General features: G+C 40.7%; 1 protein-coding gene across 8 annotated transcripts in view; it reads left to right on the top strand.

Moving 5' to 3' along the window:
- DLGAP1 (DLG associated protein 1) overlaps positions 1-14322 on the top strand; it is a 288905-nt gene that overhangs the window by 211432 nt on the left and 63151 nt on the right. For all 8 annotated transcript variants that reach the window (XM_028737276.2, XM_028737278.2, XM_028737273.2 and 5 more), the window contains 2 exons: positions 8830-9007; positions 11986-12226. In XM_028737276.2, coding sequence (XP_028593109.2) covers positions 8830-9007; positions 11986-12226 — 419 coding nt within the window. The remainder of the gene's footprint in view (positions 1-8829; positions 9008-11985; positions 12227-14322) is intronic.

Below are 14322 nucleotides of genomic sequence, written 5' to 3'. Positions count from 1 at the left end.
GGAGAGAAACTTCCAATTTAGCAGCCTGACTAAAAATGTTCATGAATCCATCAGGAGGGGAAAGCATGGCTGCCAAAATCCCTATGCTTACTAGTTGGCTGGGGGGGGGGGGGTAGTGGGCAGCAGAGGCTGCAGCGCCAAGTGAATAGGAATCCTGTTTCTACTGCCACCATCTCTCTAGCAATTGGCTAAAAGGGTTGGGCAGGGAGATCTTTAAGCAGGCTTTGGCTGTGGGCAGGGCTTCTTGAGGCAGTGAGGCATAAGCCGCGTGGCATGCAAGACCCCCGCTCATTTATGCATTATTGAAATTCTGAACATTCTGCTTGTGAGAAATACACTGTGAAGTATATATGTCCATGGGGACGCTGCTGTACTTGCCCAAGCAAATATGAACATAGCGTTACAAGCCACCCCAATATCTCCCTAGCAGCTGGATGAAATTACAGAGGTTGCAGGCATGCGACCGAGGGTTAGTGTCTTTCTGATATATGGTTTATTTACACATATATACAACCTGGAGCTTTCAGTGGAGGAAATCATGGCAGCAACAATAAGCCCAGCACCATTCTTTCTCTGCAACCTCTCTTGCACTGCAGGGCACAACCCACCTTAATGGTTCCCTCTGTGCTTGCTGGTTACATTACCCCAGCCCTAACCCCATAGCTTCTACACTAGCCTAAATTCTGGTCTCTCTTTTAACCCAGGGGAATATCCCTCCTTTGATGTGCTAGAGCTTATTACTAGAGTGGATTAGCTTGTCGCACCTATTCACACTTAGCCCTTGAGAGAGGGAGGAAACCAATACATTTGCAAATGAGATTTGCCGTTTTTCATCCCTTTGTGTTGCCTAAACGGCTTATCTCCAGGGGGTCACCTCACAAGGAAATTACCTGAGTTAATTGGCTGCTACACTTGTTGATTCTATGGGATTATAATGTCCAACACACAACCCAGCAAGTGTGCCTAGGTTATTCACATATTAACAGTAGCTAACCCACATCTCAAATCCACATGAGCTATTACAAGTCCTAACATACCAGTTCTAATTAAATCCTAACATTTATTAAACCCAAGCATTTAGCACCCACAGATCTGTAACAATATGCAGATATAGAATGTTCTAGAATGAGATCAGGAAGTCAGCTGAGATCCAAGAAAACAAGATGCTGGAAATTTTGATTTCTAACGTTTTTACATGGCTGAAGCATTGGTGGCTGCGCTGAAAACATTATCTGACCATAAATATATTTTTCTGATTAACAACCATTATTTCTCTGATTCGCAACCATAGCAGCAGGCACAGTATTAATTTTCAAGCACTGTAATACATTTGTATTCTTTGCAAAGTGGTATGTGGTATTTGTTACAGTATTTGCTTTTTTAAAAGAGTTTTTAAAAATATTCAAGAATTTTCTAGTTTGTATAAGAAGTGGGTGATATACAGTAGTGTAAACACCCACTTCATATACAAACTAGAAAATTCCTTGATATCGCCAAACAAAGATCACAAAAAAACAAAAATATTATTGGTTGTTTAAAGGCTTTGAAAAGAAATGAAACTGTAAATAATCTTCGGTTGTCAGGGCTATTATCCTGACATACCATAATACCTGGTAAGGCTATTGCTTGTGATCCCAAAGCTATGCCTATGGGAGTCCACAGAGTCCAGCTAATTTTAATTGACTTTGTCATCTGTGAGCGCTTGCAGCCTTGTCCAGAACAATCCCCGAAACCTCTTTTTTATTTTAATGAAACCAGATTGGCAGCCATGTTTGTTTTTTACTCAGCAGGGTGACAGGGAACCTCTCTGTACTTTACATGTTTTGAGAGCTGTCTCTAATATGAAAGAACTCTCTGTCTGTCTGTCTGTCTCTCTCTCTCTCTCTCTCTCTCTCTCTCTCTCTCTCTCTCTCTCTCTGCATATCTGGCAGGTGGCACTGCAAATCTTCAGCAATAATATTTTGCTTTGATGCAATTTTAAATAATGTCTTAATGCATGCTCACCTTTACCCTGTCAGGAATACTACCCTGCAAACAATCCTGGAATTAAGTTCAAGGACATTATTATTATTATTATTATTATTATTATTATTATTATTTTCACACCAAAAATAGTGATAATGAAGTCTGTGTTAATTAGGCACTTGCCTGCCAAACTCCCATTTCAGTAATAATTCAGAATCTTCTTGTGATCTTTTGTTTGGCAAAATTGAAGCATTGCAAGTGTAAAATAACTCCCAGGACCTCATGCATCTTGCTATCATTCCTCCCAAAATTAAAACTGAAGTGACATTTCCCCCTTGTACGCTGAGATAATTTTTGGTTCCGGGCTGTTTCTTTTTTACTTCAACAAATATAATGTTTTTCAGGAGAAGTTTCAAAATGGCATTTGTCATTGACGTAAAATATTTAAATAATTAATAAATAATACCATAAATAATGCAGCTGAATTATTAAGGCACACCAAAACAACAGATGAATAAGTAGTGATTTCTTAGCAGTGGGGCATGTTTTTGTTTGAAGAGAGCATGGGTATCATTCAGTACAGACTCTCTAAGGCATTATATAGACAATGATTTTAGAAACTGGCCTGCTCTGTGATCTCTGGTCAAGCATGTTTGCAGGTTTTTGTAGTGCTTCAAGCAATAAAAACTTGGGTTTTTTTCTTCCACATGTTGCCAAGAAGATGGAATAATATATATTTTTAAGTGGTATCAGATATACTTTACAAAATGTTACCTGAAATAAATGCATTAAATGCTTAATTAAATGCTAAAACAACACTTTATACAGGAGCTTCTTTATGGCCACCATATAATTTCATTTAGTGCAGCCTTTCCCAGCCTTCAGATGGACTACATCTCCCATCAGTCCCATCTGACATGTCTGAAAGGCATCAGGCTGGGAAGACTTCTTGAAAACTGTAAAAGTACGGATTGTTAAAGAAAAGTTAACTCCAAAGGGACTGGGATATTGAAGATCCTTGTTTCACTCCCCACCCCCCACTGACCAAATCACACAGAGAATAATATTGGGGGATTTTGTTCTTTTCATTGCAAGCAACTTTAATAGCTTCTTGTCCCATAAAACGATCCAACAAAGTGTTGGATCCAATTATAGTGTAAGAGCACTAGAAGGTAGAGTTTGCTTGCCCAGCATCTGCCACATCTTAAAAAGAACAGAAGCAATACACCTAGATTGAGAGTACTTTTGAATGTAGCATAAAACAAGAGAAGTGGGAAGACTGATTTGAACAAAGGGGTACAAATAGGGGGGGGGGATTGTTTCCCTTCTGTTCCTGTCTCTCCTTGAAACCTCCCATGCAACCATAAGGAAGGTGATTCCATGTAGGGCTTTTATTTCTCTTGTGAAATCGCAATACGTGCGACTCTCAACTTCCACAGGGGTTATGTTCCAGGGATTGTGTATGAAGCCAAAATTGTGTATGGTCATAACACATTAGCTTCAATGTTGGGTGGAATTGCCAAAGTCATTTTCCCCAGAACCCTGCCCCCTTTCCTTTTTTAAATTGCCAAGTGCATAAAGCTGAATGTGCACAAGTTAAATGCATGTAAGTTGCAAGTTGTTACCTGTGTAGTACAAGTCTGTGTCAAGGTCCAAGAGGGTTGATAAAGATCTCTTATGTTTTCATATAGAGGAGTTTATAGATTGCTTTCAGAAGGTTCTTTAACCTCAAGTACAAATTGCAGGAGGGCCATTGGCAGCCATTAATCCTTTCCCTTCATTTGTTACTGACAAAATTATAGCATAATACAAAACATGATACAAAACTTATTTTTTAATTTTGTAAATCTATACCTTGGTTTTTAGAACTATTTGCATCAGAGCAAAATATTATTGCTGAAGGTTTGCAGTACTAACTGCCAGATAATCAAAGAGAGAGACAGAGAGTTCTTTCATATTGGAGACAGCTCTCCAAAACTATTTTTATCTGAGAGATAAAAGATACAAGTCCCTATATTTTATATCATATCATATATCATCTCTGGAGAGAAAAAGCAGCCTTTAGTTGCAAGTAGTTTTGCCCATAATGTAAATGCTCCCTTGTAACTCTTGCCATTCCTTTGTTTACATTATTTACATTCAGGACAGTATGCTCCTCTTCTGCATACCTTTAAAGTGCTTGTGAGGCATATTCTGCATTTGCCATAGTTTGACCTGCATGCTGAGTGTTGAAAGGATGAGCAGTTAAGACATGAGCAGATGGTCCCTTGCAATTCCAGGGAGGATAGACAGAACAGATTTTAAAGGTTAAACAAAAGTGTGATGTTCCTGCTTCAAGAACAGTTTTCTCTCTGGATACTTTTAGACAGCATGTTTGTAATTGGCTCCCACAAAAGACACCCACAGCAGGGAATTATTCTGGCATATATCTGTGGCTGTTGCCTCTTGACAATCCACATTAGATGCCCCTATAGGCTCAGCTTTGGGCTAAACATTTGACTATTGAGCAGCTACTGAAGAAATTAGTCAAATATTTGTGGCTGTAGTAATATGGTAAGAACAAAAAACCCAAAATACTAGTTGAATGTCAAGGGTGGTTCCATAAACGCTTTGTACAGGGTTCTTCTCTACATTTCTTCCTTCATTGGGTGTCGGCTCAGTCATTAGCCTCTCTTTTCTTGCAGGACTTCAATGAATAGTATGTCCAGTGATTAGATTCGGTGGAATACATATTCATCATACTGCACAGACTTCTTCCTAGAGGAGAGTGTTCTCCTTAACTGGATTTCGAGTCATGAGCTTGGGTGTGAATCATCTTCTTGAGCCCAACTTTTTCACACTGGTTCTCCTAAAAGTTAGGGGGTTCAGATGAACCCAGTCACATGTTAAAAGACTGTAAGAGAGCATCACATGGGCTGGCCCCACTGCTGATGCAACTGGTGGCCACCGTTATCCTCAGCCACCTGTGCAAAGGGGTCCTGTGCGCATATTGACATATGCATGTAGACTTCCTCCATAGAAGTCCCTTTGCATAGTCAAGCTCTTGTGTATAGGCATCCTCTTCTCATATTTGCTGAATTAATTGGCTGAGGGCCTGATCACTTAACATCACCCCACTTTCTCCCTCAATCCTTAAGGGAGTTCATTTGATCACTCTCTTGTATGAAGCCAGCATGACTAGTAAATGTGAGGCTTATTCCAGCTATTGTGTCTTTTGTTGCTCTGGAAAGTTCTGCACTTCTGGAAGGTTTTGGGCTCTTCAAATGATTACTTGACAATTTTCTTGGGGTGAAGGCAGACAGTCATTTTAAAGTGAGTTGGGAGTAGTTTGAATATACATTTTCTGCGTTCTGATTTCATTTCAGGAGAGATAAATTGTGTTCAGACCACCTCCATAATACAGTACCTATCTTAATTCTTTGGATCCTTGCATGTGTGCACAGGAAGAGAGAGAGAGAGACAAACAGAAATCAATTAATTCCCCCTCTTCTCCCCAACCAGATATAATTCTGTAGCGGAAATGACAAGTGGGCAGAATGATCAACGGTTTTTGAAATGCATTGCAAACAAACATGTTTTTACTTGTCATGGCCACTGATTAGTATGCACATTTTAAAATGCACAATTAGTATGCATATTTGTTCAGGAAATATATGAATTGCAAATGGAAAACTTGATTTAAAACAAAAACTAAATCAGTGATTTAATTTGCTTAGATTTAAATCCTTCCTCTGTCCCAGTGGCAATCCTTTTTTGTTTAGAATATATTTGGGTCATTTCCAGCCATAATTCCATCATTAATGGTGAATGGGGTATGACCAACAGGTGACAAATAGCCACAGGCTGGATGTGGCAACTTTATCCTGCCTCCATGCAGCAGCTCTGCCAAGCCTACCATCTACCGTCATGATGACACCCAAATACGTTCTAAACAAAACAAAGCCATTGCAACATAGAGAAGATGGATAAATCTGATGAATGAGTTACGGGGCAGTAGTTTTAGCCTGCCATTTTGCAGCCCTACCAAGTTTTAATCAAGATGCAGAGAAAAGGTTTTTAAGAAAAACAAAAATGTTTCTAATATTTTAGCGTTTCTTTCCTGTGCTCCGTTTCCAATGCAAACTGAGGGAGGAGGCTAGAGCCGAATGGGGTCAGGATCCATTGAGGCTGAGCTGCTTTCCCCTCCCTCCCTCCCTCCCTCCCTGCAGCCTTCTCCTCATCCCTTGCAGTAGTGCCTTCCACCTATGCCATCTCCCCATCTTTCCCCATAACCCACCACAGCACAGGCCGGCCACTGTAGTGCTGGTGTGCCTGCACTGACAATGCGGATGCAGTTGAGAAGGCATTTCTGGACTCCAAGGAATGTGTGGCACTGCCTGCGGGCAATGCATTCCTTGGAGGTTGGATGTGCCCACCCGCTTTGTGGATCCTGCCTCCTAGGACAGCCACCTCACTTTACCTTGGCTCAAGGGCAGGCGGGCTCTGTTTAAATAATAGAGTGAGCCCCCTCAAAGGCACCTGCCAGGTTTCAGTCTCCTGGGTTGGTTTGCACCTTCCACCCCCACCCAATCAGTGGTCCTGGATCATTGTTTTGTAGTAACTATCTCTAGGGACTATCTGTGGATTACCTCTGGATTAGCATGTGCCGATCAGCTTTGATGTTTTCCCGAGGAAGTACATCCTGATACAGAACCTCACCCTTTCATGTAAAACTTGGTTCTCACAATTATCTGTACTCTACATTTCCCTGCAGATAGAAGCATATTGATTATCTCCACTTCAGTCTCTTGTATACTTGTCAGAAGAACCTATCCAAGAAACACATTGGTTTCTTATCACATTCATTTAATGAGACCCTTTACCAGACAAAGTTACTTGGTCATGGGTGTTGTTTCACCTGTGGTAACTAGTATCATTGTTCAATTTGGTTATGTACAGTGGTACCTCGGGTTACATGGGACACGGGTGGCGCTGTGGGTAAAAGCCTCAGCGCCTAGGGCTTGCCGATCGAAAGGTCGGCGGTTCGAATCCCTGCGGCGGGGTGCGCTCCCGTCATTCGGTCCCAGCGCCTGCCAACCTAGCAGTTCGAAAGCACCTCCGGGTGCAAGTAGATAAATAGGGACCGCTTACCAGCGGGAAGGTAAACGGCGTTTCCGTGTGCTGCGCTGGCTCGCCAGATGCAGCTTGTCACGCTGGCCACGTGACCTGGAAGTGTCTCCGGACAGCGCTGGCCCCCGGCCGCTTGAGTGAGATGGGCGCACAACCCTAGAGTCTGTCAAGACTGGCCCGTACGGGCAGGGGTACCTTTACCTTTACCTCGGGTTACAGACGCTTCAGGTTACACACTCCGCTAACCCATAAATAGTACCTCGAGTTAAGAACTTTGCTTCAGGATGAGAACAGAAATCTTGCTCCGGTGGCGCGGTGGCAGCGGGAGGCCCCATTAACTAAAATGGTACCTCAGGTTAAGAACAGTTTCAGGTTAAGAATGGAACTCCAGAACGAATTAAGTTCTTAACCTGAGGTACCACTGTAGTTTTTAATGTGTTTTATTTATTTTTATGATTACTTTGCTATGTTTGCAATTATGTAAATCTTTTCATATTGTAAGCTGCCTTAAGCATTGTTTTAACTGTGGAAAGGCAGCATACAAATAAAATGATGACGATGATGATCATCTCCAGTACTTATTGATTCTTCTGTTTTGGATGTATCCCATAGTTTAAGAACAGAATGAATCACTAAGTAGCAAAGACCTCATCTGCTACCTGTACACATCATTGCATATGTTATATAAGCTACAATTCATATGCAAGTATAGCTACAAAAGTTTTGCAGGTATGTGCTGATGACTGCTGTTGTGAGGGGGTAGATAAGCATGCCACGAGCCTTTTGACATGAACTTAGCAAAAGGATACTTTTTATTTTCAAGCGTAGAAAGACATCAGTGCCAAGAAATAATAAAAAGGTATTCGGCAAGACAAGTATTCATGGTATAGCCTTTAGAAACATTAATATTAATAATGTTTCTAAAACACAGGATTGGCTATTCCATATATATATATATATATATATATATATATATATATATATATATATATATATGCTACCAAATGTCTATTTCTGCCCCATGTCCTTCAGGAATTGACTTAATATGCCACAGTTTTCATTAGCTGCTCAGTTCTACTGCCTTCCATTTCATCAGTTCAGAATTCCATGGAAGTTACCTCTATGATATTCTTTAAGGTTTCGTGACTTGTTTCTGCAACTGTGCTCCTCTTTGTTTCCTCAGTGATCAAAATCACAGGAAGATGGATCACACTTTAAGCACTGAATACAGTTCGCTTCTCAAAAACTAAAAAATAATGCTTTTTTAAAAGTCGATTTATTTTTATACTTCCCTCACTTAAAAAAAAGAGGCACCTATTGCAGTCTCATTGTGTTAAACTGATGCTATTGCACTGCTTGTCAAGATGCCATGATGGAACTAACCACTTGGGCAGTTATTACAACAAGAAGCCTTGCTTTAGACTGTGCTGTCAATAAGTGTAATGCAGATGATGCTGTTGTGACAGGCTTGTCCTTAGAATTAGAAGGAAGATGACTTGAGCAAATGAACTGGAACAGCCCACTTCCTCTACTGTACTGTACTGAATTTATAAATGACATGAGGATACTTGGTTTTTGTGTGTGCAGTGTGTGTGTGTGTGTGTGTGTGTGTGTGTGTGTGTGTGTGTTGGGGGGCTGTACATTATTTTGCTTGGAACCTATGTTCACTCATGTTGCAAAGTATTGTCAGTGCTGATCAGCAGTTAGAAATGTAGATATGATGGGATGACTTCTTCCTGCTCTTTTTCCTTCAAGGATATCTAGTGAACATTCTCCAAAGCTTCAGATCCGAAGCCACAGTTACTTGAGGGCAGTGAGCGAAGTTTCAATCAATAGGAGTTTGGATAGCCTGGACCCTGCAGCTCTGCTGACTTCTCCCAAATTTCGTTCCCGGAATGAGAGCTACATGAGGGCCATGAGCACTATTAGTCAGGTGAGTGACATGTGTGCAAAACTGAGAAAACAAGGTTGGCATCAGTTGCCAGCATGAGTAGTTCTCAAGTGAAAGGAAATACGTGACTAATTGCATGGCTAGATTTTTTAAAAAACCAAATCCTCAGTATTCCATCCTACTCATGATGGGGGTATGCTGATAGAAACAGGCTGGATTTCAATGGGTGGGTTGACCAGGGGCAGCAAACAGGTTTAACCACCACCTGAATGCAGTTCATAATTGTCCTCCTTCACTATTTTCCTCTTTACTTTCTTTGAAATGTTCACAGTTGCCATTTACATCTACAGTCGTACCTTGGAAGTCGAACGGAATCTGTTGCAGAAGTCTGTTTGTCTTCCAAAATGTTCGGAAACCAAAGTGTGGCTTCTGATTGGCTGCAGGAGGCTCCTGCAGACAATCAGAAGGCACAGAATAACAATGTGCCATATTCATCATTGTTCACCCTTGTTGTGCTTGTTTTATGTCTAGATTTTAATTATTTTGTTTTTGTTGATTTCTTTGCCCCCCCCCCCACTCAAAATGTAAAGAAATGATAAAAATAAAAGACTTAAGTAAAGTTTTAAGGTATTTGGTTGCAATACATTTATAGCTTGAAAATAAGTAGCCTGTTAATTATCTGTGATTGTGTACAGTTACTTGTGATTTCATGTGTGAATACTGTAATATTATCTGTGTATTTTTCTTATGGCTGCAATATGATTCATTCGCTTCCCTGTTAAACAGAACAAGCTTATTTTCACCTATGACTGAAGGCTTGGAAAAGCAGATTCCTTCCTTTTAAAAGTCAGAGGATAAATGATTCAAATGTATATTTCAAACCTTATCATCAAGACCCTTTCTCTCTCTCTCTGGGTAGGCTGACACATGGTTTCTGAGTACTTAAAGTTGGCAGTACTAAATGAATTCATTCCTACTTTACCAATACACCCACTGCTAGTGTGGAAGGCGGAAGCTTGAAAGCCAGCTGGCACAAAACAACCGAAGAGAGAGGCATTTTTATTTAAGGAACCGAAGTGTGCGTGCACACATACATATTCGCAAATGGATTCTTCTGTGATGGTGCAGGATAATTTTCCCCTGCTAAGCTACAACCCACCTGTAAACCTTTGGGCCCACAATGTGGTTGCCAGCCTTGCTTTTTGAACACAATGTGACACAACGGCTTATTAAATGGTTGAATTCTGTTTTGTTTTTGAATAGAATCCATCTGTCAGCCCCCCCCCCAATCTTGGCTCAAAACTCAGTCATTTAGTAGCTGTTTGTGTCACTAGTGGCAATGGTTGGCAGCTTTTAGCTTGCTTGAGGGTTTTTAGAGGATCACTAGTGGGTCTTATCAGAGCAGTCAGAAATTCTTTCATTGACATTAAGCATTTAGGGCCAAGATAGATGTTCTGGGAAATGTATCATCAAAAGCAACCACATTACATTGCATTTCATTCTCCTTCTACCCCAGGTAACAGATAGAAGTTATATCCATTGTAATATCATAGCATTCTGTGTCCCTCACTCCTGCATCACAATGTGGGCTGCCAGGGATGTTGCTGTGAGACGTGGTGCTTGTGGTGAACATTTCTAGATGTTATGGATGGGAAATATAGAAACGGATGTCTGCCAGTCATTTTCAGCAGCAGATATGCATTTTCCATTACATCTTGTTTGGCCCTTTATTATTTATTTGTTTGTTTGCTTGCTTGCTTTGAAATTTGGGCCCAGAGGCAAAAGAATCTCAGTTCCTTCCCAGGAAGAACCCATCACATGCAACTTATGGCAAAGGAAAATGGTAACGGGCAGGCAATTAAAGACTGGAGTGTATCTGAGTAAAACATTTGCACACTGCAATAGACAGTGAAAGGATGAGAAATGAAACAAGGCCAAGATAATGTGTTCATCAGGACAGAGTCATTAGCCATTGTGGCTAACATGCTTGACTTGAATGTGTTAAATCCATGTTCAAATCCCCACTGAGTCATATTGAATGATTTTTAGTTCTTAGCTTGTTGTTTTTTATGTAGAATCATGTTTTATCCAACAAACATCCCATTAACTCGAGAACTTCTGCCTGTATAACAGGATCTCTCCCTCTCCTCTCCTTTCCTCCTTCCACCTGCACACCGCCCCCCAAATCAGTTTTGGGTTTCCCCACAACCCTCCAAAGCAGATTGGAGGCAGGGACAGGAAGAGGAAGTCCCATTGCACAGGCAGAAGACCTTACACTAGCAGGATGACTTTGCTCAATGCAACCTAGTTTGTTTTACTGAAGCTGTGATTTCGTGTTTTATACTTTGCATTTTGTCTTATTGGTTGTTTCACCATAATAAACAGCTGACTGAGCAACTTTACATGCTGTTGTGTCAAAGGCTTTAATAAAATTCAGGCTATTTAGGCAGCTTAGAAACCAAGTATGATACTCTGTTGTTGTTTTTAAAAAAGAAACTTTTAAAAAACCTTTTCTCTCTTCCTCTCTCAAATGATGGTGCTTTGAGATTTTATTCTCTACAAATTTCAGATTAGAAATTATCCTTTTAATTTAATTAAAGCTGACACCAGTGCTGGAATATGACTTTAAAAGCTTGGGGGACTTAACTGTGGCTTTGCATAATTAAGCTTTCAGCTGGTTCTTTGCTACTTTGCCAGGATAGATCTTTTGTGCTTGATATAGGCAGTTTCCACCATATTCCAGACACTAGAGAATAAAAAAATGCAAAATAGTTAAGCTGATACTCTTTGGTGCTGGATCATGCAAGTGTTTCATCGATATGTATGTATGTTTTGAAAGCTGGAGTGATCCAAGAGGAAATGAGTCTGGTAAAATATATCTTCTTAACTGTTTTGTGATGCTTTATCATGGGGATGTAAAGTTTTGTTCTGTCTTTTCCCCTTTGGTATTAGATGGTAATGCAAGCTGGACGGCTCTCTTGGATATACCGGTAATTAAACTGCCTTCTCTTTGCCTGCAGGTGAGTGAGATGGAAGTAAATGGTCAGTTTGAATCAGTCTGCGAGTCTGTATTCAGTGAGCTGGAGTCTCAAGCAGTAGAGGCCCTGGATCTGCCAATGCCAGGCTGCTTCCGCATGAGGAGCCACAGCTACGTGAGAGCCATCGAAAAGGGCTGTTCCCAAGATGATGAATGTTTGTCACTGAGGTCCTCGTCCCCCCCACGCACAACCACCACTGTGAGGACCATCCAAAGCAGCACTGGTGAGTAACTTACAAAACAAACAAGACAGAAGTGGGCTGAACCGAGGTACCATTGAACACTGGTTCCCAGCATTGTCCCCGGAGACTGCTCTCAGCCTTCCACTCTTTTGCTTGGAACCCTCATAGGCATTCCCAGAGCAGAAACACTGAGAACAGTGTAAAAGCCTCTGGTTTGCTTCCACGGGTATGTTGAGAGATGAGCCAGTCTGGGGAAAATATGGATTAATGAGGAGAACTGCAGAGAGATAAAGTTGTACATGTGGAGAGGGTGATGGTATGTGTGCTCCAGAAATTTGAAAACTTTATTATTTACCTTTTTTTAAAAAAAAGTAAGTACAGTATTTATCACTAATAACATTTCATAAATACACATTTATTCTTGGCAATTTCCTATCACTTTCATAACACATGTTTCATAACACATGTAAGATGTGTTCCAGATTGCGTCTTCATGCTGTTGGCACACAAACTTAGTGTATGTTTTCTGAATGCCCACATTGTATGTACAATATAGGAATTGTAGCTCTTTGTGTACTGCTGTGCATTAAATGCCTTTCAGACTGAATTTCAGATTATTGTATAGTTGGGAAATGTGCAATATATAGAAATTTTCACACTGACTAGCCCAACAAATGTATGTGAAAGCTGTACAGGGTGTGTGACAGCAATATCAGTTATCCCACCCCCAATCTATTCTCAGCATTGCAAGCCTGTGTTTGGTATGTAGAAATCCTTCAAATCAGATTGTTTCAGACAAAAATTGAGCCTGTTGTGGTGAACAGAAAACAGGGATGGTTCAGAACAAAAGAAAGGGTTTGTTTGTCTTTCTACTCATCTGTAGGAATGCATGAAGTACTCATACTTGTGTAACTTCTAACTTTTTATATGAGGGATAAATTAGTGTGCAGTCTGGCAATGACCTTGCTATTTGAAACTCAAATACAAATGCGGAATTTAAAAAGGTTTGCGTGATTTCATCATTCAATAATGACACTTCATAGATTCATTGTAAGGTACGTGGTATGCATTATCATCACGATACATTTTTCCATCCAGGCTTTTGGCCTTCAACTTGGAGAGGTTTAAATATTGTGGTCTCTTTTAGTAGGAAGGATATGTTAGACCAGGCATTGGCAAACTCCGGCCCTCCAGATGTTTGAGACTACAATTCCCATCATCCCTGACCACTGGTCCTGTTAGCTAGGGATGATGGGAATTGTAGCAGGTTCAGCAGGAGGCTGTTCAAAGGGACTGGTGGAAGAATTAGGCGGGAGAGATTGTAGTTGCAGTATCACTGCCTCAGAGCCCTTAAACATATAGGCACCATTTACAGCCAAAGGATTTGACATTCCTGATCAATCGTGCCCAGGTTTAGGAGAGAGGTTGTGGCTGATGAGCTTTGCAAGAGATTTCTGACATTATCAAGGTTTGTTGGATTCAGTGATGCCTTGCAGCAACAGATTTTCATTGAAAGACCTTTTGCAATATATATAAAAAAACCATAGTAAAACACTGCTTATATCTTTAAGCCACAAAGCACCTATAAAGTCTCCATTGTTGCTGTTCAAAAGAAAATGTGTGTGATGCCATATGGGTGTGTGTAAAAGGCGGTCATCACCCTAAAACATTTGTTGCTCTTCCCACATCAAAGCAATTGGAAAGAAGAAGATTATTGGCCTGTTACTGTAGAAATATAATTGGAAATGGAAAAGCATAGGTTTTGCTCTAGGCTCCTGTGGACAGAAAATGCTCAAACTGAAATTGCTTAGAGCTTTATAGACTAAACTCATCATGTTGAACTTGGCTCAGAGGGAATAGGAAGTCAATGCAGTTGTTGAAAAATTAGCTTAATACCTTCAGCTTCCTAGCACCACTTAGCAGGGTGGCAGCTGCAATCTGAACCAGATGTGATTGCTGAACGAGCTTCAAGTGCATCCCCATGTGGCTTGCTGCAGTACTTCAGGCCAGAAGTAGCAAAGGCACATAATGTCTGCACCTGAAAGAAAGGGCAGCAGTTGCAAATTTAGTTGCCTTTTCTCAAATGATGAAGTTTCATCACATGCATACAGGCTCAGTCATACTGACTCATGCTTGCC

The sequence above is a fragment of the Podarcis muralis genome, chromosome 8 (genome assembly GCF_964188315.1).
Source record: "Podarcis muralis chromosome 8, rPodMur119.hap1.1, whole genome shotgun sequence".
Taxonomy (NCBI): domain Eukaryota; kingdom Metazoa; phylum Chordata; class Lepidosauria; order Squamata; family Lacertidae; genus Podarcis; species Podarcis muralis.
The sequence above is the reverse complement of the archived record's forward strand: the minus strand, read 5'-3'. Positions and strand labels throughout refer to the sequence as shown.